The sequence below is a fragment of the Malus sylvestris genome, chromosome 1, assembly GCF_916048215.2.
Source record: "Malus sylvestris chromosome 1, drMalSylv7.2, whole genome shotgun sequence".
In the NCBI taxonomy this organism is placed as follows: Eukaryota; Viridiplantae; Streptophyta; class Magnoliopsida; order Rosales; family Rosaceae; genus Malus; species Malus sylvestris.
The window spans coordinates 16,821,909-16,843,754 of record NC_062260.1 but is presented as its reverse complement, the minus strand read 5'-3'; the positions used below and the strand labels follow the sequence as shown (position 1 = coordinate 16,843,754).

General features: G+C 40.0%; 2 protein-coding genes across 4 annotated transcripts; both read left to right on the top strand.

Annotated features, from left to right (window-relative positions):
* Positions 1-768: 768 nt before the first annotated feature.
* LOC126618839 (uncharacterized) lies at positions 769-20,253 on the top strand. 2 transcript variants are annotated; one of them, XM_050287035.1, is made up of 16 exons: positions 769-1,227; positions 1,735-4,467; positions 4,718-5,177; positions 5,905-6,133; positions 12,305-12,469; positions 12,710-12,982; positions 13,103-13,348; positions 13,969-14,361; positions 14,466-15,857; positions 16,186-16,242; positions 16,958-17,386; positions 17,992-18,215; positions 18,747-18,880; positions 19,001-19,270; positions 19,368-19,546; positions 19,661-20,253. In XM_050287035.1, exons 1-16 carry the CDS (start codon positions 822-824, stop codon positions 19,754-19,756), a joined length of 7,686 nt encoding a protein of 2,561 aa, XP_050142992.1. In that variant the 5' UTR covers positions 769-821; the 3' UTR covers positions 19,757-20,253. The 2 variants fall into 2 exon arrangements, with proteins under 2 accessions (XP_050142992.1, XP_050143001.1); XM_050287044.1 differs by having other exon boundaries at positions 1,068-1,227; positions 1,755-4,467.
* On the top strand, positions 6,520-10,532 carry LOC126618848 (uncharacterized). Of its 2 annotated transcripts, XM_050287053.1 has the most exons (3): positions 6,520-7,527; positions 7,705-8,078; positions 8,175-10,532. In XM_050287053.1, exon 3 carries the CDS (start codon positions 9,771-9,773, stop codon positions 10,443-10,445), a length of 675 nt encoding a protein of 224 aa, XP_050143010.1. In that variant the 5' UTR covers positions 6,520-7,527; positions 7,705-8,078; positions 8,175-9,770; the 3' UTR covers positions 10,446-10,532. The 2 variants fall into 2 exon arrangements, with proteins under 2 accessions (XP_050143010.1, XP_050143002.1); XM_050287045.1 differs by having other exon boundaries at positions 7,705-10,532.
* Positions 20,254-21,846: the final 1,593 nt, after the last annotated feature.

Sequence of the window (21,846 nt, the reverse complement as noted above, 5' to 3'; positions counted from 1 at the left end):
ACCAAACTAATGGACTAATAGCAGTCTAACTGCAGTCCAAAACCCTCAAATGGAAGTCATACAAGCCACCAAAAACACATGGAGATTGAGTCTTATAGTTGCTAGACTTACCTATATTTCAAATTCATAATATGACATTTGAAATCCTTAGTGTACACAAAAATAAAGCTCATATAAAGTTCTAAAGTTTAGGGTTAACGGGAGCTGACCAGTGCCTGAAGTTCGAACATATTGCCTTATCGGATTGAAAATCTTGATCCATATACTTATTTTTGGTCAATTAGTCAATATCCAAATAAATCCATTAAATCGAATCTTGGGAAGAAAAAAAAAATCAATATAAAATGAAACTCAAACTCATTTGAATGTAGCAAGTAGCAACGTTATTGACATGCTTACTACATACATACAAGTCGGGTGGACAAGTTATGTTTTTAAAGGCAAACGAGGGAGTAAAGCATAAAAATCTAATAATTTTATCAAATACGATGAAAATTGAGTCTATTCTTATGTCATAATTAGGGCAAATTGATTTTCTTTTCAATTTTAATTTCAAGTAAATATTCAAATTTGGTACATTTTTTTGAATATTGTGAAAAGAAAATATCACTTTACAACCTTGAGTTTGGATTCGAATTACACATGGAGATGGAGGCCATTTCAGTCATTTTGCGTTTGGTCTGATGCAAATATTTTTCAGTGTCGTTTCGCCTACACGACGTCGTCTCCTTGGCGCCACAAACAACGTCCGCTCTCTTCCTCCCTCCTTCCCTCTTCTTTCTATTTTCACTCACGCACCTTGTCACCAAACCCAAAACCCAATGCCGGACGTAGACGCACCCTCCGCTTCCCAAACCTCTATATCCGCCGTGGGCCCCACCCACCACCTCCCTCTACAAATCCTCAGATCCGACCCGACACCTCCTGCCCCGACCCGATCCGACCCACCGGGATCCACCATCGACTGGCTCCCCGATTTTCTGGAATTTTCATGGGTCGCCTACGGAGCCTCATCGCTACTAGTGATCTCCCACTTACCCTCCCCACTCTCCGATACAGAAACACTCATCGGACCCATTTTCCGGCAGGTATTCGAGCTCTCCGGCGACCCCTCATCGGCCGTCGAAGCTGTTTCTTGGTCCCCTGCCATGCCCTCGATTGGCGAGCTTGCTGCCGCAGCTGAGAATTGCGTTTGGGTGTTCTCGCATGACTCGGCGACGTCCAAAGGTGCGTGATTGTTGGAGGTTGTTTTAGTGTTTGGTTACTGAGAAAATTGAGAGAGAAAATGAAAAGTGAATGTTAAGGTTTTGAATTGACAGCAGGACTTGAATGAATGTCTTGTAGCAGGTGTGTAAACTGTTTGCAGCAAAAAGGTTTCATATTTCCTGTTTGGTAGCTAGGAAATTTAGATAAAAGATGAGGTGAAATGTTGATATTTTGAATTGGCGACTGGACTTTGGGCATAGAATACAGAGAAGCGGTTAGATGTCGAATGTAGTTGTTTTCTGTTTGGTTTCTGAGAAAGCAAATCAGGAAAGGAAGTGATATTTGATTACAAATACATTGACATTCTTGTGATTTTCTGCATTCATGTGGTCCAAAATGGCAATATGATTAATGTTCTCTTTTAGTTCCTAAAAGTTTAGTAATTTACTATAGGCAATAATTCTGGATTCTTTTGTTATTAATTTGGTTTGTATGTCTTAAATTTCAAATCTTTTTACTCATATTCAGGTTCTTTTTGTTGGAGCCAGAATGCAGTACTTGTACAGTCGACGAAGGTTAAGGCAATCAGATGGACGGGCTCAGGGGATGGAATTGTTTCCGGTGGAGTTGAGGTGGTTTTGTGGAAAAGAAATGGCAGGTTTTGGGAAATTGCTTGGAAGTTTAAAGCAGAATTACCACAAAGTATGGTCACCGCAACTTGGTCTCTCGATGGACCATTTGCAACTGCAGCTTATCAGAGTAAATGGCAGACTGAAGGATTGTCAACTAATAAGGCTAGCAAATGTGTGTTAGTATGTCAAAGTGATGGAAAATCTGGATTTTTGAAATCCGACCTACATCATCCTCATGCTGTCTCAATGATTCAATGGAGGCCATCTACCGGTAGGCATTTAAACAGAGATGCAAGACATCCACCAAGGCAAGTGTTGCTCACTTGTAGCACAGATGGAACTATTAGGTTATGGTGTGAGGTTAATGATGGAAGGGGAAGAAAATTTGGTAAGGACATGAATGACCCCAAAACAATGAGATGCTCTTTTTCTGTAGCCGCAGTAATAGAGATAAACCAGGCTTTGAATGGACTTCTGGGCACTGATATATATGTGATGTGGGCTACAGAAATTGGGGGTGTATGTAAAACTCGTGAAGGATCTAAACAAATTTTCTCCACAAAAGGTTATCTGCAGGACCTGGCTGGTAATTGCGAGTGGTTGATTGGGTTTGGCCCTGGAATGTTGGTAAATTTCTGGGCTATACACTGTCTCGACGATGTCTCACCAATACGATTTCCGCGGGTTACTTTATGGAAGACACAGAAACTGCAAGGTCTGAAAGTGGGAAATTCTAATTGGACTGGACTTTCTAACTGTAAAGATGGAATACCTCTTAATAAAGTTGTTATCTCAAGGAACTGCTTGTCTGGTCCACCAACATTATGCTCTTTGGTTCAGTTATTACCTTGTAATTCCTTGGTTTGGTCACGAATACATACTCAGACGTCAAATAATATAGAGGATACACCCATTAATAAATCTGGTGCAGAGAACATCATATCATGTTCAGCTGGTGGACTCCTGAATTTGGATGGTCATGCTGGAAGAATCTTACAAGTAGATGTGCATCCTTATAGCTGTGAAGTTGAGTTGGCTGTCTCTTTAGATTCTTGTGGATTACTTCTTTTTTGGTTCTTTTCTACTATTTCAAACTGCATCTTGGACCGGCCAACACTAATTCCAACATGGGAGCTTTGTGGGAAGCTTGCGACTCAAGGTTCATGCTCCAAATATACAAGCTTGAGGTGGGCACCATCAATTGGAAATGAAGCAGTTATTCTTCTTATGGGACATGCTGGAGGGATTGATTGCTTTGTTGTAAAAATTCATCACAATGAGGAAGAAAGTATAGAATGTCACTACTTATGTACAATACCTTTTACAGGTCATGGTCCTTATGTGGATGGTCCTGCTAGTATCTTTTCAATTCCTTTGCCTTCAACTTGTCCTAAAACCCTAAAATCTAATAAACTTTTGCTTTTGGGTGTATGGATGAATGGGTTTCAGGCTCTTTCTTGGGAAATAACCTTGCATTCTTTTGATTTATCAAGAAGCTACTGTGAGTGCAATTTTGATGCAGGAAATGCGTCTGAAGGCAGTATGTGGGGATTTGAAACTACTTTTGCTGATAAAAGATATTGTCTTAATGTAAAACCTTGCTCATCACAGATCCCAGATCCTCACACGCATGATGAGGTTACAAGTTTTGCTGTGGTCTACCCAGGTAGAAAGATCTGTATGGAAAAGAATTTGGCTTCTATTATTGATCTATGCTATCCTCCATATATTATGGCGACAGGTTGCTCCGATGGTAGTTTGAAATTGTGGAGGAGTGTCATGGATAAACCATCAACGCCTCACATTCCATGGGAACTTGTGGGTAAGTTTCAGGCACATCAAGGACCTATTAGCCATGTATGCTTATCTGACTGTGGTCGTAAGATAGCAACCCTTTGGAAGGAGCTTTCTTCAAATACTGTTAGCACTCTTCATATATGGGACTCTGTACTCCTAGCAGGTGCAGGGTCTTTTATGCTAGAACATACAATATCCTTTGGTCAAGATCTTGTTGCTTTAAATTGGCTATCATTTGGAAATGGTCAGTTATTACTTGGAGTTTGCACAAAAAATCAGTTGCAAGTATATACCCAGCAGCGTTGCGGTAGCCAGACTTTATTAAACTCTGAAAAATCATTGAAAAGGGATATATGGGTCTGCATTGCGTCGACTCATACCTTCCCTCTCATTAATGATTTCTTTTGGGGCCCCAGAGCATCAGCTGTGTTTGTTCATAGTAGCTACTTTTGTGTAAATAGTCAGTGGTTATTCCTTGCAGATAAGAAACATCTTGTTAATGTCGATCCAAGTTACATCATGGAAAATTGCTTGGATTCTGTGGGTGGAATGGAAGAGGACATTAGTTCTGGAATTTTCATTGATTGTGGACTTGGTCAATTCAGTAAAATATTACTTGATAACAACAGAAGAGATTGCAAGTCTGATATTCCATTGGAGATTGATTTGAAAAAGGATTATCTTTCTAGCAGCTTGTTTGTAGCAAGGGCTCAACTGAAGTGTAGTGGGGCTACTAAAGTAAGTATATGGACCATGCATGAAGTGGTCGAGCAGTTAAGTGGATCTCTGCCAGTTTATCACCCAGAGGCTCTCTTTATGAATATCTATTCAGGTATTAATATCACAGAAGTTCAAGTGAGTTGTGTGGTACTGGTTAAAATCTTCTATTCATCCCCCTCCCCCGCTCACTCTCACACCCTCTCCCTCCCTACCACTCTCTGCATGTCTCTTTTTGTCCCAATTTGAAGTTTCCAAATTGTCCTTTACTTCTAAAGAATCCTTTTTGAGTTCCTTGTTTTCCAAGTAAGTACTTTTGTAGTATTTAATTAGTTTAATAAACAAGGAATCTGTAATGTGTTTAGGAAATTGGAAGCGTGCTTACATTGCTCTGAGGCATCTTAATGAGTTTCTCTCTTCTAATTCTTCTCCTGAGAGGAAGTGTAGCCCTGCAAAGTCTAGCAATTGCATTCCGCAGATTCCTTTGTCAAATTTCCTTGATGCACATATCTCAATAAATTCAAATGACAAAGTATTTCAGTGGAGTGGTGATGCCTCTGTATTTTCGTCATCTTCTCCGTTTCAAAGAGGCTTTGGCCAATTTACAAACAGTTTGGACTCTTATGGTTCCAGTAATATGATCAATTCTTCCTCAACAAAATCTGAACTCAATGACTTTATTGAGCCTTTTGAGAAGTTGTACAAGTCAGCAGATATAAGTGACATAGAGAAGATTCAAATTCTTGCCATTATAGATCTTCTTACTGAATTGTGTAGTTCAAACTCTAGTTCTGCATATGAAAGTCTTGATGAACCTGGACGGAGGTATTTCTGACTTCTGTACCCCATTCTGAATTCTTTTATTTGAGTTATTTTTCTTGAATTTGATTAGAGGTACATTCACAGTGAACACTAATTTCTAGCTAACATAAAACAAGAAAAACTGGATTTTAGGTAACAACAGCCCTCCAATTCGCATAACTATAAAAGGGTAGGTCTGAAACCCAATAGAAACCCAAACCGACAACCATCCCACAAACCATCTGCACCCTCCCCTCTATAATTTTGAAGACTTATATTTTGTTCCATACGCACCATTCAAAACACAGCCAACACACACGGTCCACAAAGCCTCTTCTTTGCCCAACCAAATATACTCTTATTGGAAGTGTGTGGTGATGGCTATTTTCTGAATGATTTAAAGGGAGAGGAATAAAAGTATATTTGATAACGGGAGGGGTGAGGAGACATTTTTTAGTTGGAGAGGGTTCGCTTTTGGGCGTCTCTATGTGCCTTGTCTTTTCCAACTTTAGGGGTACTAATCTTTGACATTTTAGGGACATTTATTGTGAAAATATCTATGTTTCAGTTGGGTATATCCAAGCATAATAGGTTGAGCGGTGATGAACAATTTTTATCTAATTGTGTTGCATAAAACTATACTATTTTCTCATAACTTTTTTGAAGTTGTTTAGTTCTTGAGAGTGATTCAAACAATGTTTTCACTTTTTCTAATTCTTCTATCTTATTCCGAACTGTCCATTCGTTGTAGGTTTTGGGTTGGATTGAGGTTTCAGCAACTACATTTTTTCCGAAAGTCTGGTAGATCAGCATCCGTGGAAGAGTTGGTAATTGACTCCAAGTTGATTGGATGGGCCTACCACTCTGATTGCCAGGAGAATTTATTTGGTTCGTTTCTACCTAATGATCCATCTTGGCAAGAAATGCGGAATTTGGGTGTAGGATTTTGGTTTACAAATACAGCACAGTTGCGTTCAAGGGTAATACTCTAATCTCTTATTCTTTGTATACTTTTATGCACTAAACTAGGGAAATGTCTCTTCTCAATCTTTTTACATAACCAGAAAAGCCGGTTGTCTTCTTTCCAATTTCCCAAACAGTTATCTAGAAGAAAAAAAAAAAAACGTAGTAGCTAAACCTGTCTGTGATGTCCATATATTTTGGCAAAGATAAATATGCATTGTGTTGACCAAGTATACCAAGGCAATAAATTGATCTCGCATAAGCACTGAACTTTAAGTATAAATAAAAAGAAAACAGTTTCAAAAGGTAGTTAATTTGTTTAGTTTTATTATTGTGCCGTAATTTTAGTTTATCAAGTTATGGTCATGTTTAAGATGTTTAGTGACTTCATGCAGCTTCCTTATTGTGCTAGGAATACAACAACAACAACAACAACAACAAAGCCTTTTCCCACTAAGTGGGGTCGGCTATATGAATCCTAGAACGCCATTGCGCTCATTTGTGTCATGTCCTCCGTTAGATTCAAGTACTCAAGTCTTTTCTTAGGGTCTCTTCCAAAGTTTTCCTAGGTCTTCCTCTACTCCTTCGGCCCCGAACCTCTGTCCCGTAGTCACATTTTCGAACCGGAGCGTCAGTAGGCCTTCTTTGCACATGTCCAAACCACCGGGACCGATTTTCTCTCATATTTTCTTCAATTTTGGCTACTCCTACTTTACCTCGGATATCCTAATTCCCAATCTTATCCTTTCTCGTGTGCCCATACATCCCACGAAGCATCCTCATCTCCGCTACACCCATTTTGTGTACGTTGATGCTTCACCGCCCAACATTCTGTGCCATACAACATCGCTGGCCTTATTGCCGTCCTATAAAATTTTCCCTTGAGCTTCAGTGGCCTACGACGGTCACACAACACGCCGGATGCACTCTTACACTTCATCCATCCAGCTTGTATTCTATGGTTGAGATCTCCATCTAATTCTCCGTTCTCTTGCAAGATAGATCCTAGGTAGCGAAAACAGTCACTTTTTGTGATCTTCGCTAGATTGCTCCGGTCATTAGTGTGGATAAGTATATAAATTGATAGAGATAGGAAAGCAAACACAAGATGTACGTGGTTCACCCAGATTGGCTACGTCTACGGAATAGAGGAGTTCTCATTAATTGTGAAGGGTTTACACAAGTACATAGGTTCAAGCTCTCCTTTAGTGAGTACAAGTGAATGATTTAATACAAATGACATTAGGAAAAATTGTGGGAGAATGATCTCGTAGCCACGAAACTTCTAAGTACCGGAGTGTGGTATCGTCTTGACTTGCCTTATCTGTCTCATAGGTAGATGTGGCATCTTCTCTGGAAGTACTCTTCCTCCATCCAGGGGTGGTATCTGTAACTGGTGGAGATGCACAAGGTAATGTATCAATTTCACTTGAAGCTTACTTGTAGTTTCATGCTTGGTCAAGCGAGATACAAACCATGTAGTAGGAGTCCCCCAAGTCGCCGAGCTGGGGGATCTGCTAAAAGAGGTGACAGACAAGGTAAGCAATCAGAGCTCCGGCTGATTGTTCACATTCTCCCTATCTTGCAGGCAGCATGAAGGATAAAGAGAAGAAAAATGAGGAGAGATGATGTGGGATACTTTTGCTTTTGGAGAAGTAACTTTCCACAGGCTTATTCTTGAACTGGGCTGGAGGGTTTTCTGGTTTCCTCCAGAGTATAAGGCCGACTGAAGAATTTGAGGGTCAAAACAAGTCCATCAAATCTAGAGTACGTTCGACCCTGCTGATATGGGATACTTTTGCTTTTGATAGAGTAGTGGATGTATCGGCACGTGTGCTGTTACGCTTGTCTCCACATGCTTCCTTGTATCCTTCTCACTTGCCTTATCTGTTCCTCAGGCAGATGCGGTATCTTCCCTGGAAGCATAAGATGTTGAAGATGAGTACTCGAGAGCAATGCCAGGTAAGTAATCAGGTAAGGGGTTCCAGGCAGTCAGTTCCTGGCTGGAAGCTTGATTCCAAGTGCTGACTGATTGCTCTCTTTCTCCTTGTCTTGCAGGTAAGAACAAGGCCAAAGGGAAAGACAGGGAAAAAGCATGATATGGGATACTCTTGCTTTTAACCCTGATGATATGAGATATTCTTGCTCTAGTATAGCTTGTTTACAGAGGTATTATCGGGGGGAAAAAAAGCTGAATATTTCGAAAGGCTTTGTTGGGAGTGCCCTCTCAGATAAGAGAAAGGGTTGAGCATTTTTGCAGGTCTGCCTGTCCGTTAGGGATGGAAGTCGACATATATAGGAGTCTCCCTAACATCAAGTAATAATGTTATTCCTTTACCCTGCTTGGTTATAGCACGGTAGTGGGAGCTGCCAGCTTCACATGTTTTAACTCTGTCAGAGCACTTTGAAAAAGTGGTTTGTGGTATCTGGAAAGCTGATGTTGCGTGTGAAGATTACAGACCTGTCGGGGGTCTGGCTCTCGAGATTCGGAAAACGATGCCTCTTCGATTTTTGAGAAAGCAATCCTGCTGGGGGTCTGGCTCTCGAGATTCGGAGAGCGGTGTCTCTTCGATTTTTGAGAAAGTAATCATGTTGGGAGTCTATCTCTCGAGATTCGGAGGACGGTGCCTCTTCGATTTTGGAGCAAGCAATCTTGTTGGGAGTGTTTTCTCGAATGAGAGTAAAGGTTGGGTATGTTTGCTAGTCTACCTTGCCACGAAGCACAGAGGTTGACACACAGGGACTTTCCAATTATCCAGCAGTGGTACTGTTCCTTTACCCTATCTTCGATTTTTGAGAAAGTAATCATGTTGGGAGTCTGGCTCTCGAGATTCGGAGGGCGGTGCCTCTTCGATTTTGGAGCAAGCAATCTTGTTAGGAGTGTTTTCTCGAATGTGAGTAAAGGTTGGGCATGTTTGCTAGTCTACCTTGCCACGAAGCACAGAGGTTGACACACCGGGACTTTCCAATTATCCAGCAGTGGTACTGTTCCTTTACCCTTGTGGGTAATAATATGGTAGCTAGACCTTCAAAATTTATGTGTCTAAACTTTGTTAGTGTTGTTTCTTTGCAATTCTTTTACCCTTCTTGGTCAGAGCGGTGTAGTGGGAGCTGCAAGCTTCACGTGTCTCAACTTTGTCAGAGAACTTTGGCAAAGTTATCTGTGGTACCCATGAGCTACTGTTGCGTGTGGGAAGTGGGTGATTGAACAGTACGATTCATGTGCTTTCTACTTCGCCAGAAATCTTCGACAGAATGCCCATAATTTCCGCAAAGCTGAGTGTGCGTGTGACAGGTGCTGACAAGGCTGGAAAAGTAGGTGCCTCTTCGATTTCTGAAATCGGCCCTCGTGGTCTCTGAGCAGCCCAGCTTTTGAGAAAGCAAGCCTCTTCGATTTCTGAGATCGGCCTTTGTGGTCTTTGAGCAGCCCAGCTTTTGAGAATCTCTGAGCAGCCCAGCTTTTGAGAAAGCAAACGCCTCTTCGATTTCTGAGCAGGCGCCTCTTCGATTTCTGAAGCTTCATCGAGTGCAGATTTTTATAGGGGCTGACATTAAGTTCCAAAGCACACTTGAATATCCACTAGTAGAAGCTCCATTCTTGCACTTCTAAGATCTTGATTTGTCCGACCTCTTATCTCTTCAACACCTTTGAAAATGTCTGGCCCCTCCGACCGTCGTTTTGACTTGAACCTTGTTGAAGAGGCAGCCCCGCCTTCTCCAGACAACATATGGCGCCCATCCTTCGTCTCCCCTACTGGTCCTCTTACCGTTGGGGATTCCGTGATGAAGAATGATATGACCGCTGCGGTAGTGGCCAGGAACCTTCTCACTCCCAAAGATAACAGACTACTTTCCAAACGGTCTGATGAGTTGTCTGTTAAGGATTCTCTGGCTCTCAGTGTTCAGTGTGCAGGTTCTGTGTCTAATATGGCCCAACGCCTATTTGCTCGAACCCGCCAAGTTGAATCATTGGCGGCTGAAGTGATGAGTCTCAAACAGGAGATTAGAGGGCTCAAGCATGAGAATAAACAGTTGCACCGGCTCGCACATGACTATGCTACAAACATGAAGAGGAAGCTTGACCAGATGAAGGAATCTGATGGTCAGGTTTTACTTGATCATCAGAGATTTGTGGATTTGTTCCAAAGGCATTTATTGCCTTCGTCTTCTGGAGCTGTACCGCGTAATGAAGCTCCAAATGATCAATCTCTGATGCCTCCTCCTTCTAGGGTTTTGTCCAATACTGAGGCTCCGAATGATCCCCCTCCGGTGCCTTCTCTTTCTGGGGCTCTACCGACTGCTGAGACTTCTCCTAAGCAACCTTTGTGAAGGCTCCCTCTTGTTTGTTTATTTTGACTCAAGTATATGTACATATTTGTAACTTATCGGGGATATCAATAAATAAGCTTTCCTTCATTTCAACGTATTGTGTTAAATACACCAAAGCCTTCTTCGCTAAGTTCTTTGAATTTTCTTTTGTTGAAGCTTGTATGTTGAAGCTTTGTGAGTGGAGCATATAGGTTGAGGTAGTGTTCCCTTAATTTCCCGAGTGAGGAAAACTTCTCGGTTGGAGACTTGGAAAATCCAAGTCACTGAGTGGGATCGGCTATATGAATCTTAGAACGCCATTGTGTTCTGTCCTGTGTCATGTCCTCCGTTAGATCCAAGTACTCTAAGTCTTTTCTTCGGCCCTGAACCTCTGTCCCATAGTCGCATCTTCTAATCGGAGCGTCAGTAGGCCTTCTTTGCACATGTCCAAACCACCGTAACCGATTTTCTCTCATCTTTCCTTCAATTTCGGCTACTCCTACTTTACCCCGGATATCCTCATTCCTAATCTTATCCTTTCTCGTGTGCCCACACATCCAACGAAGCATCCTCATCTCCGCTACACCCATTTTGTGTACGTGTTGATGCTTCACCGCCCAACATTCTGTGCCATACAGCATCGCCGGCCTTATTGCCGTCCTATAAAATTTTCCCTTGAGCTTCAGTGGCATACGGCGGTCACACAATACGCCGGATGCACTCTTCCACTTCATCCATCCAGCTTGTATTCTATGGTTGAGATCTCCATCTAATTCTCCGTTCTTTTGCAAGATAGATCCTAGGTAACGAAAACGGTCGCTCTTTGGTATTTCTTGATCTCCGATCCTCACCCCTAACTCGTTTTGGCCTCCATTTGCACTGAACTTGCACTCCATATATTCTGTCTTTGATCGGCTTAGGCGAAGACCTTTAGATTCCAACACTTCTCTCCAAAGGTTAAGCTTTGCATTTACCCCTTCCTGAGTTTCATCTATCAACACTATATCGTCTGCGAAAAGCATACACCAAGGAATATCACCTTGAATATGTCCTGTTAACTCATCCATTACCAACGCAAAAAGGTAAGGACTTAAGGATGAGCCTTGATGTAATCCTACAGTTATGGGAAAGCTTTCGGTTTGTCCTTCATGAGTTCTTACGGCAGTCTTTGCTCCTTCATACATATCCTGTATAGCTTGGATATATGCTACTCGTACTCCTTTCTTCTCTAAAATCCTCCAAAGAATGTCTCTTGGGACCCTATCATACGCTTTTTCCAAATCTATAAAGACCATGTGTAAATCCTTTTTCCCATCTCTATATCTTTCCATCAATCTTCGTAAGAGATAGATTGCCTCCATGGTTGAGCGCCCTGGCATGAACCCGAATTGGTTGTCCGAAACCCGTGTCTCTTGCCTCAATCTATGCTCAATGACTCTCTCCCAGAGCTTCATTGTATGACTCATTAGCTTAATTCCCCTATAGTTCATGCAATTTTGTACATCGCCCTTATTCTTGTAGATAGGCACCAAAGTGCTCATTCGCCACTCATTCGGCATCTTCTTCGTTTTCAAGATCCTATTGAAAAGGTCAGTGAGCCATGTTATACCTGTCTCTCCCAAAACTTTCCACACTTCGATTGGTATATCGTCTGGGCCTACTGCTTTTCTATGCTTCATCTTCTTCAAAGCTACACCCACTTCTTCCTTCCGGATTCTACGATAAAAAGAGTAGTTTCTACACTCTTCTGAGTTACTCAACTCCCCTAAAGAAGCACTCCTTTCATGTCCTTCATTGAAAAGATTATGAAAATAACCTTAAAATTCTCTTCATGATTTTATGCAGTTTTGACATGACTCAGTTTTTGTCTTTCACTATAGATGGAGAAACTGGCAAGATTGCAGTATCTGAAAAGGAAAGATCCTAAAGACTGTGCATTGCTGTACATTGCACTGAATAGAATTCAAGTTTTGTCTGGCCTTTTCAAAATAAGCAGGGATGAGAAGGATAAGCCCCTTGTTGGATTTCTTTCACGCAATTTTCAGGTACTTTTAAATTTATAGGCTGGTAATATATAATCACTTGTTTCTATCGGAGGAAATGTTTCTTCTTGAGTTGAGGTCCTCCTTGTCCCATATTTTCTTCTCTTCATTTATTGGTGCCAGTATGGACTCTCTCTCTCTCTCTCTCACATTTTTTTCCTACTAATTATCAGTTGAACTTGACCAGTAGATTGTCTTAACAATATTCAATCTCAATTTTGCATCCACATTTTATTCTTTCAGGAGGAGAAAAATAAGGCAGCGGCTTTGAAGAATGCATATGTCTTAATGGGGAGACATCAGCTGGAATTAGCAGTTGCTTTCTTTCTGCTTGGAGGTGATACTTCTTCTGCAGTCAATATTTGTGCAAAGAACCTTGGGGATGAACAGCTTGCATTAGTTATCTGTCGACTAGCTGAGGGTCGTGGTGGGCCACTAGAGAGACACTTAATTACGAAGTTCATGCTACCATCCGCAATTGAGAAGGGCGACTGTTGGTTGGGAAGCCTTTTGGAGGTGTGTTTATATAGTTTAACACAATATTTCTTGTTAAAGTGGACTCTGCCACTGTCTGTGATGTGCTGCAGCGCAGTTCTTTAGATGTCATACCTTACGGTGACTCTTCTTGATTTGCAGTGGGAGCTGGGAAATTACTCTCAATCTTTTACATGCATGCTTGGTTTCCAAATAAATTCTGCAACTGAAAAGTATGCACTTTTGTCCAACGGTGCTCCTTTTTCAGACCCAAACGTTGGTCTGTATTGTCTAATGCTAGCAACCAATAATTGCATGAAAAATGCTGTTGGGGAGCAAAATAGTGCATTACTCGGAAGGTGGGCAATATTGACTACAGCTACTGCATTAAACAGATGCGGTCTTCCAGTAAGTTTACTGTTTGATCCATGCTGTTGTTCTGAATGATATATGCTGAATGCGAATGTAGTGTTTTAGGTGATTCTTCCATTTATGAAAGATTAATGACATTCTGAAATGTTGGCCATATTATTGTCTCATGCTAACCTGTTAATGAGTTCCATAATTTTGTAGCTCATAACCTGTTTCTATCAAAATACTGCCTGAGTTTTGACTATATAGTTTCACTGTCCAGTTTATACACCGAGATGCTATAATCTGTAGGACTTGCCTATACAAACTGGTTTCTTGTCTTTGTACTGGAATATGTTGATGCTTTTTTCTAGAGTAAGTGGATGGGTGTCATACTATGTGTACCATTTACATCCAGATCTCTGTGATGAAATTATCCAAAAGTGGAAAAGCCTCCCACCAATTTTACATAAAAACTCCATACGACTTTACATGTATTGAAAGGCATTCGAATTGGTTGTGCATATGGTTTTGCACTTCTTGTTACAACTGCTCTTCTAAGGTTCATACTGCTTTCTATTGTCTTATGGCTTGTCAAGTGTAATTGGATTTTATTGTATAGGTGTATGATTGGACAATTCTAATATGCAACTAATAAATCTTATACTTATTGTAAGCTTGAAGCTTTGGAGTACCTTTCATCTTCACCAAACATTCCTGGGGATACAGATGAAAGGGGTACATCAGATCTTGGGCATTCTGAAAATCTGCGTGCAATTCTAAATCCTTCTCCCAGAAATTCTAGCAATTGGTTATCAAGTAATGTGGCTCTCCATCTGGAGTTCCAAGCCAAATCAGATTTGACACTTCAATACTTATCAAAGTTGGTAAGAGAGCATCCAAGCTGGGTGGATATTGTCTTTGGATCTTTTCAAGCTAGTACATGTGTAAAGGAGTGCAAAAATCAGGAATATGTAAAAGTTCTTGAATCTTTCCAACAGAAGTTATACACAACACTAAATCAGTTGGAGCAGAAGTTTTCAGTGGTTCCTTTCCATCTTGTTAGCATGGTACATTTTTAGCCTGTGATGTGATCAAATCTGTTAGTTTGTCTGACATTAAGTGATATTAGTTGTCCTAGATTGACCTTATTTTTTTCTTTTTCATTCTGCAGATTTTAATCTCGCTGTATGATTGTGGGCTGTGGTTTGTTGGATATGATATATTACATAGATACACTGCTCAAAATCAAGATCTAGATAAAATCCAATCAGCTGACAAATTCCTATCATATGCTCTTATGCATAAGCTGCTTTTGAAGGCCACCAGAGAAACTTCCCTTTTGTTTTCACGCGTTATTGTTGCCTGCGGTATAACATGCTCTGTTCTGAAGTCGCATTATATTGAAGACAATGTGTCTGGTGATAGTAGATCTACAGGGTCAGATGCTTTGGAGTATTACTTTCAAGGTCTTATACTGTTATTGAGGAGTTTAAGGGCTGCTTTGGGAACGACCTTTTGCTCCACCACGGAAGATCTCATAATGAAACCCCTTACAATCATTGATTTGATGGAGTATTATGTACATCTTGCATATGCTTGGCATCATAGAAACTCTAAAGTTCTCTTACTATTGGTGCAACCCCTTCTGATCACATTTACTAATGGGCATACACCTTATGAAGTTGATATGAAGAATATGAAGAAACTCCTCACCCAGATTCCAGAGGTGGCGGTTCAAAATAATGTGGGCCTTCATGTTTCTCAAGAGAGAAATATAACGCATTTGGTTCCAGAAGATGAAAGATGGCAAATCATAAGTGTTTGCTTATGGCAACACATATCCAGATTCATGCAACATAACTTAAACGTATTGTCGTATAACCTTGATGATGATGGCTGTTTTGCTGGTGAACCCCATCAAAAATATTTTTCATGGGCACCTATCTCTGCAAGTTTAGATTCTCATAGCAGCAGTCTGAAAGAACTGATTGGGCTGGTCTCATTGAGCTTAGTAAAGTTATTGAAGCCCACACTTTCACAGGTTGCCTCTTATCATGTAAAACAGTTAGCATCACTTCTACAGCACAAAATGGATAATGGGTTGCGTGTGACGACTCTTGTTTGGTTAGAAGAATCTAACAAGTCTCAACCTGGAGCTCTCAATCAGCATCTAAATCAGGATAATGTCAAATTGGACACAATAGGTGAAAGACTTGAAGCTGATATGTTATGGGATGCCTGTGCTGACCCTAAAATAATATACGAAAGTTTTGCCAAGGAAAAAATAGACTTGTCTCACTCTCTTGATCATAAACCCTGTAATGGATGGGGTACCATAAACAGGGGCATCGGGGCTGCAGATGAAACTGAGGAAATTCACCATCATGAAGTTACACTCAATAGTAGTTCTCCCAACAGTGAAGCTGGATCACCTGCTAAAAGTGTATTTCGGGGTGGGCATTCTTTCCTTAGTGCCTGGCAGAAAGACACAACCATTACAAAGGAAGTCACACCTTTTCTAAACCCAAAGGAGATATATAAGAGAAACGGGGAGCTTTTGGAGGTACACAAATCTTCATTTCTTCCCTCTATAACTTTGGGCAATTTACAAATATTATATTGATCACTGCATGAAGATCTTTGTATTGAATTAGTTCTAAATCCTGAAAGAGAACTTTTTGGGCACTTTTGATGATATTTTTTATGGAAAACTAATGAAAGGGGCTTGAAAACTTTGAGTTTTAATGATAAGGACAAAATAAAGGGTAAAGTGAATAGTACCAGGATTGACTTTTTAGTGTAAAAATGTGGTTTTTCGTTAAAGTGAACAGTACCAGATGCTTTTCGTTAAAGTTCCCTATTTTTTAGTGATTATCTTCTATCTGGATCAGGCATTGTGTCTCAACTCCATTGACCAGAGTCAAGCTGCACTTGCAAGCAACCGAAAGGTATGTTCCTTCACTTGAACCCAATCTGGTGAGAAATCCTTAAATTTATTTTCATATGACTAACCATCTTCTGTGTCTTACACTTCTTAAATGTTTGATTCTATTAGCTTGGGCGTGCACTAAATATAACCTCCTATATTTTTTTCCTCGAGAACTGTGATATGTACCTCATGTATTTAGATCATCAAAAAGCCAAAAAAAAAATAAATAAATAAAAAGAAGCTAAAAATTGTACTGAAATACATGCCATATAACCAACTAGTAGGTCCACAATGATGTTTAAATTATTGCATATATACTACTTACTTTCCAGAAATGTGTCCTGTGTATTTAAAATTGTTAAATTTCATCTTCCTTTGATTATGGAGTTCTCTATATACCTACATAAGCAAACAATTAAAATTGAAGTTGAAACTTCAGCTTAAGAAAACAATGAAAAATTTACTAAAACTGTATAAATTTATTGAAGTTGAAACTGCAACTTAAGAAAACAATGAAAAATTGACTAAAACTGTAAATAAATTTATATTTAGTTATGATCTTTCCTACAATCAGTTTGCCTGCTTTCTTTATCGCAAGATCAGCTCTTCCAGAAATACATATATTGCGAAGGATTTAAACTGATTTTTCAATTTTGACAAATGTCATTGTTTGTACTTTGCACCCCGTATGGGAGTTCATCTGAGAGTATTAATGTCAACTTCTTGTGATTCAGGGGATTATATTTTTTAATTGGAAGGATGATATCCCTTTCAGAGATCATTCAGATTATATTTGGTCACTGGCTGATTGGCCACCAAATGGGTGGGCTGGTTCTCAGTCAACCCCTGCTCCAACATTTGTTTCTCCTGGTGTTGGTCTTGGAAGCAAGAAAGGAGCACACCTTGGATTGGGTGGAGCAACTGTTGGTGTGGGTTCTTTTGCAAGGCCAGGAAGAGATTTGACGGGTGGTGGAGCATTTGGGGTTCCAGGTTATGCTGGTATGGGTGCATCTGGTTTAGGTTGGGAAACTCAAGAGGACTTTGAGGAGCTTGTTGACCCACCAGCTACTGTGGAGAATGCAAATACGAGGGCTTTTTCCAGTCACCCATCTAGACCTTTCTTCTTGGTTGGGTCTAGCAATACACACATCTACTTATGGGAGGTATGAAACTTTGACAGTGAAGTTATTGGATTTGCTTCAAGATCCTGTAGATACTATTTGCAATCTGTTATCTGATATCTACATTGGTTTTCCTTGAGTGGTTTTTGTGAAGATTCTTATAGATCTCAACAGAGCAGGATAGAATCTTAAGGAAAGTCTTCTTATGAGGATATTTTAAATCATATTATCATATAGTATTTTGCTTGATGAGTCTTGTGGTCAAATCCAAAGTCTTTTGTTGGTTACAGTTAACTACAATAATTTGTTACTAGGGTGCATTCATGCGGTATTTTTTTATTTTCTTTTTTTTTAGACAGTCATAATTACCCAAGAAACATTATATCTTTGTCCCCTTTGTGGTAACTGGTAACTTATATTTTCAATTTTTCATGATATACTTGTATGTTATTCTACCCTGACCTCCAATCTATCCTGCACACTTTTTGCAAAATATTTCTTCCTACAATGCACTGTGAAGAATGCACCGAAACTATGTTCAAATACCATCATAATAAGTGCTGTAAAGTGCAATCTTGTGAATATTTTACCATCTCTGTATGTCACCTTTAAGGGCATATAATTATATGTAAATTTTATAAATGCAGTTTGGTAAGGACAAAACTACTGCAACTTATGGAGTGCTGCCTGCTGCAAATGTCCCTCCGCCTTATGCTCTTGCATCGATATCCGCTTTGCAGTTTGACCACTGTGGACACAGGTTTGCTACTGCGGCCTTAGATGGAACTGTGTGCACGTGGCAGCTGGAGGTCGGAGGAAGGAGTAACATTGGTCCTACGGAGTCATCTCTATGCTTTAACAGCCACGCATCGTATGTGTTATATAAATTTTAAAATTCTACACACAATTCCAATTGTTAAGCTCTTAACTACGTTTTGGAAAAAAAGTGTATCATCAGGAATTCTTTTGAGCATTGCTGCAGTATGTGTTAAGATGAAGTAACAGTAACCTTTGCTTCAAGCTTTTTTCATTTTGGGGTGGCTACTTACCTCTTTATGATTTAATGCAATCACTCTATGGTGATAGCAGAAACCTGATATTATTGTAATACCCTCCTATAGTTCTGGACTTCATTGTGTTCAACAGTTTGTTGTTAGCCTAAACTTTAACTGTTTAGGTGGATGTTGATCCATAGCAAATGACCATTCGTATTGAAGTGGTTATCTATTGACCTTGATTTATTATTGGTACCCTGTTTCAGCATGTTTACTCAATATATGTGTGTCATTTGGTTGTCTAGTATTGTTTGTCTGTATGTGCATGATTATGTTGTTGACCTGTGGTTAACACTCAATTTTAATCTGATAATTTCTGTCGTTTCCAACTGTAATTTCATTTGCAGCGATGTTGCTTATGTCACTTCAAGTGGATCAATCATTGCTGTGGCTGGATATAGTTCCAATAGTGTTAATGTGGTTATATGGGATACATTGGCTCCACCTACAACCTCACGAGCTTCTATTCTTTGTCATGAAGGTCTCTCTCTCTCTCTCTCTCTCTCTCTCTTTCACACGTCGGACATTGTTATTAACTTTCTTGTCCAGTTAATAATTTTTCTTCATCTTGTATATGCCTTGTTTTTTTTTCTGTGTGAAGGTGGTGCACGCTCTCTTGCAGTGTTTGATAATGACATAGGAAGTGGTTCTGTCTCCCCCCTTATTGTGACTGGTGGTAAAGGTGGTGATGTCGGACTTCATGATTTCCGGTACATTGCTACTGGAAGGAGTAAAAGGCATAGGCATTCGGATAAAGGTGAACAAGTCATCAAGACATCATCGAATAATGATACGCATTCTGAAAATGGCACCAAATTTGGGGAACAAAATCAAAATGGGATGCTTTGGTATATACCGAAGGCTCACTCAGGTATAACCTGATTAATTTTAAGCAAGAGTAACTGTGAATAAAATTATTTGTTGGATCACTTATCATTTAACTTTTTACTGAATTAATCTGGGTGAAGGGAGTGTGACCAAGATATCCATAATCCCAAACACGAGTTTGTTCTTAACTGGAAGCAAAGATGGAGATGTTAAGCTTTGGGACGCCAAGAAAGCTAAGTTGGTACATCACTGGCCGAAGTTGCATGAAAGACACACATTTTTGCAACCAAGCACTCGAGGCTTTGGCGGAGTAGTCCAGGTAAGTCCTTTGTTCATCTTGTATCTGTATATGTATTGTAGTTAGACACAGTAAGTGATTTCTGTTACCTCGTAAGATAAATTACATAAGGTGACACCACTTTCCATGTCATAGGCTGCTGTCACAGATATAAAAGTCGTTTCACACGGTTTTCTTTCGTGCGGTGGAGACAGCACTGTAAAGTTAGTTCAACTCAAAGACCACATCTGAACTCGTGGACAATAGGACTGCTGAAAACACGAAATTTCGCTTAAACTGTCCACAATTCAAAGTTGGTGATTGGTGAAAACGAGAGATACTTCCCACATTGCTCGACTGTTGCTTGTCACTAGCATATACTGTAGTCGACTCGAGGATGACAAGTGAAGGCAGTATGAACTGTGTAACGTTTCTTGCTTGGAGGCGTCTTCCAGGACCATACAATAAGAAAAGAAATCAGATAGGAAGTTTATTGGTTTTTCACTGTGATCTTCGAGCAACGTTGTTCGGAAAGCCGGCATTGTCGAGTGTCTTCCGTCGACTGCTCTGCCCTTCTCATGGCAGTATCTGCTTTCGAATTACAACAGAAAAATTACCCCTTATTTTTATATACTTGTAGTATTTTGCATTAACTCAAACTGTTGCAAAAAGCTACTAGGAGAGAATGTAAAGTGAATCAATTTTTTTACCATTTTACGTTATATTTTACTGAAAGTTTTTTACTGCCATTCCCAGCCCACGGAGAGACAGTAAAAGAAAAAGGAGAAGGAAATGTCAAGATATTCTCTGTGGTCTCGACTCTGATTGTCTGTGGGAAGAGAGGGTGTCTGTGGGCAGAAAGACAGCACACGATAAACACGTGGCACTCCCGGTTTGCATTGCAAGCAACTACAAAAAAGTCAAAAAGTACTTTTAGTCTGCTTTTGTTGGTAACTTTTACCGGAAGGAATGCTTCTACTTTGGTTCACACCTTTTGCCCTTTGGATAACTTAAATTCCCATCAATTAGTCCACTTAATTAGCCTTTATAGGTTGTCCATGCTTGGCCATAAATCAATGGGCACACCCTGAAAAATACCTCATACCTCTCTTGATCTTTCGTATTGAGTCGTGAGTCGTGACGATGATGTTAGAACGTGAGCATCAAATTCAAAACCTGCTAATACCAAATCTTTTGAAACGCTTATGGTATGCTTTTATTCTTTGATTTGAGATGCGGTAACACCTCATTCGTGCGATAGAACATGAGGATTCAGCTCTTAGATCAATTGGCAATGCGTGAAGTGGCACAAAACATTGGGTGGGCAATGGCACACACTATATACTCATGGCTGCCTTGATGTTCACTATGTTCAAGTAAAAACGAATCATATTCAATTTTGTACATAAATTATACTAGCATCAGTCATGCGTGATAGTGACATAATCGCTGATGATTATAATTCGTGAGGTATATCCAACGCACATCAACAACTATAAGAACACCACGAGATTAACGCTAGCACAATCCAACGCACATCAACGATGACTATGATAGCACCACGAGATCAACGCTAGCTCAACTCTACATATCATAGTCACCCAATTCAAGATCTTGATGATTAATTCAAGCTAAGTTCTTAGCCCTTATACACATAGGGTCCATCTCATCACTCTCACATGATCATGGGGCCCACCCTAGATGCCAAATTCCGCTCCATATTATCAACGTATATCTATTACCTGGGAGAAACCGCAATGGTTGGTTGGTCTATTTGGACCCCAATCCCTAGAAAGATTTTTTAATATTCAAGCGCTATTCTATAAATAATATATTTCTATTTATTTTATGATACATCGAATAATTGCTTGAATACCGAGTACTGTAAAAAATTTCTGCCACCCCATCCATTTGCCGGATTTGGATCCTATTCGAATTCAAATGGTGAGAATTCTAGGAATTCTCATATCTTAGTTATTCATCGTGCATGACGCGATAAAAAGTTATTTGATATTTTTTATTTAAAATTAAACACTAATAATACATGATAAAAATTAGTTGTACGATATACGATAAACAGTTACGACGTAGGAATAACACAAAGTAGATCCGAATAAGATCCTGCCCCGCGACAATTTTCCCTCCAAAAAGACTAAAAAATAACACTTTTAAGGGTACAATCCTATCCTATGTAATATGTGGACCCATCTTGTACCCTTGGATCTCCCATCGCTGCCACGTGTCACGAATCCACCAGCCGACTGCAATTTTACATCTTAAGAGTGGATATCATATATCGGTATTCAATTTCAGACCCAAATTACGAAACATGGGCCCCCACA

Bases quoted from the DNA above. Each gene is read 5' to 3' on its own strand.
- LOC126618839 (XM_050287035.1), top strand. From the start codon at position 822: ATGCCGGACGTAGACGCACCCTCCGCTTCCCAAACCTCTATATCCGCC. The intron at 12,983-13,102 runs GTGTGTTTATAT...CTTGATTTGCAG, and splicing joins GGTTGGGAAGCCTTTTGGAG to TGGGAGCTGGGAAATTACTC. The intron at 15,858-16,185 runs GTACACAAATCT...TATCTGGATCAG, and splicing joins GAAACGGGGAGCTTTTGGAG to GCATTGTGTCTCAACTCCAT.
- LOC126618848 (XM_050287053.1), top strand. From the start codon at position 9,771: ATGTCTGGCCCCTCCGACCGTCGTTTTGACTTGAACCTTGTTGAAGAG.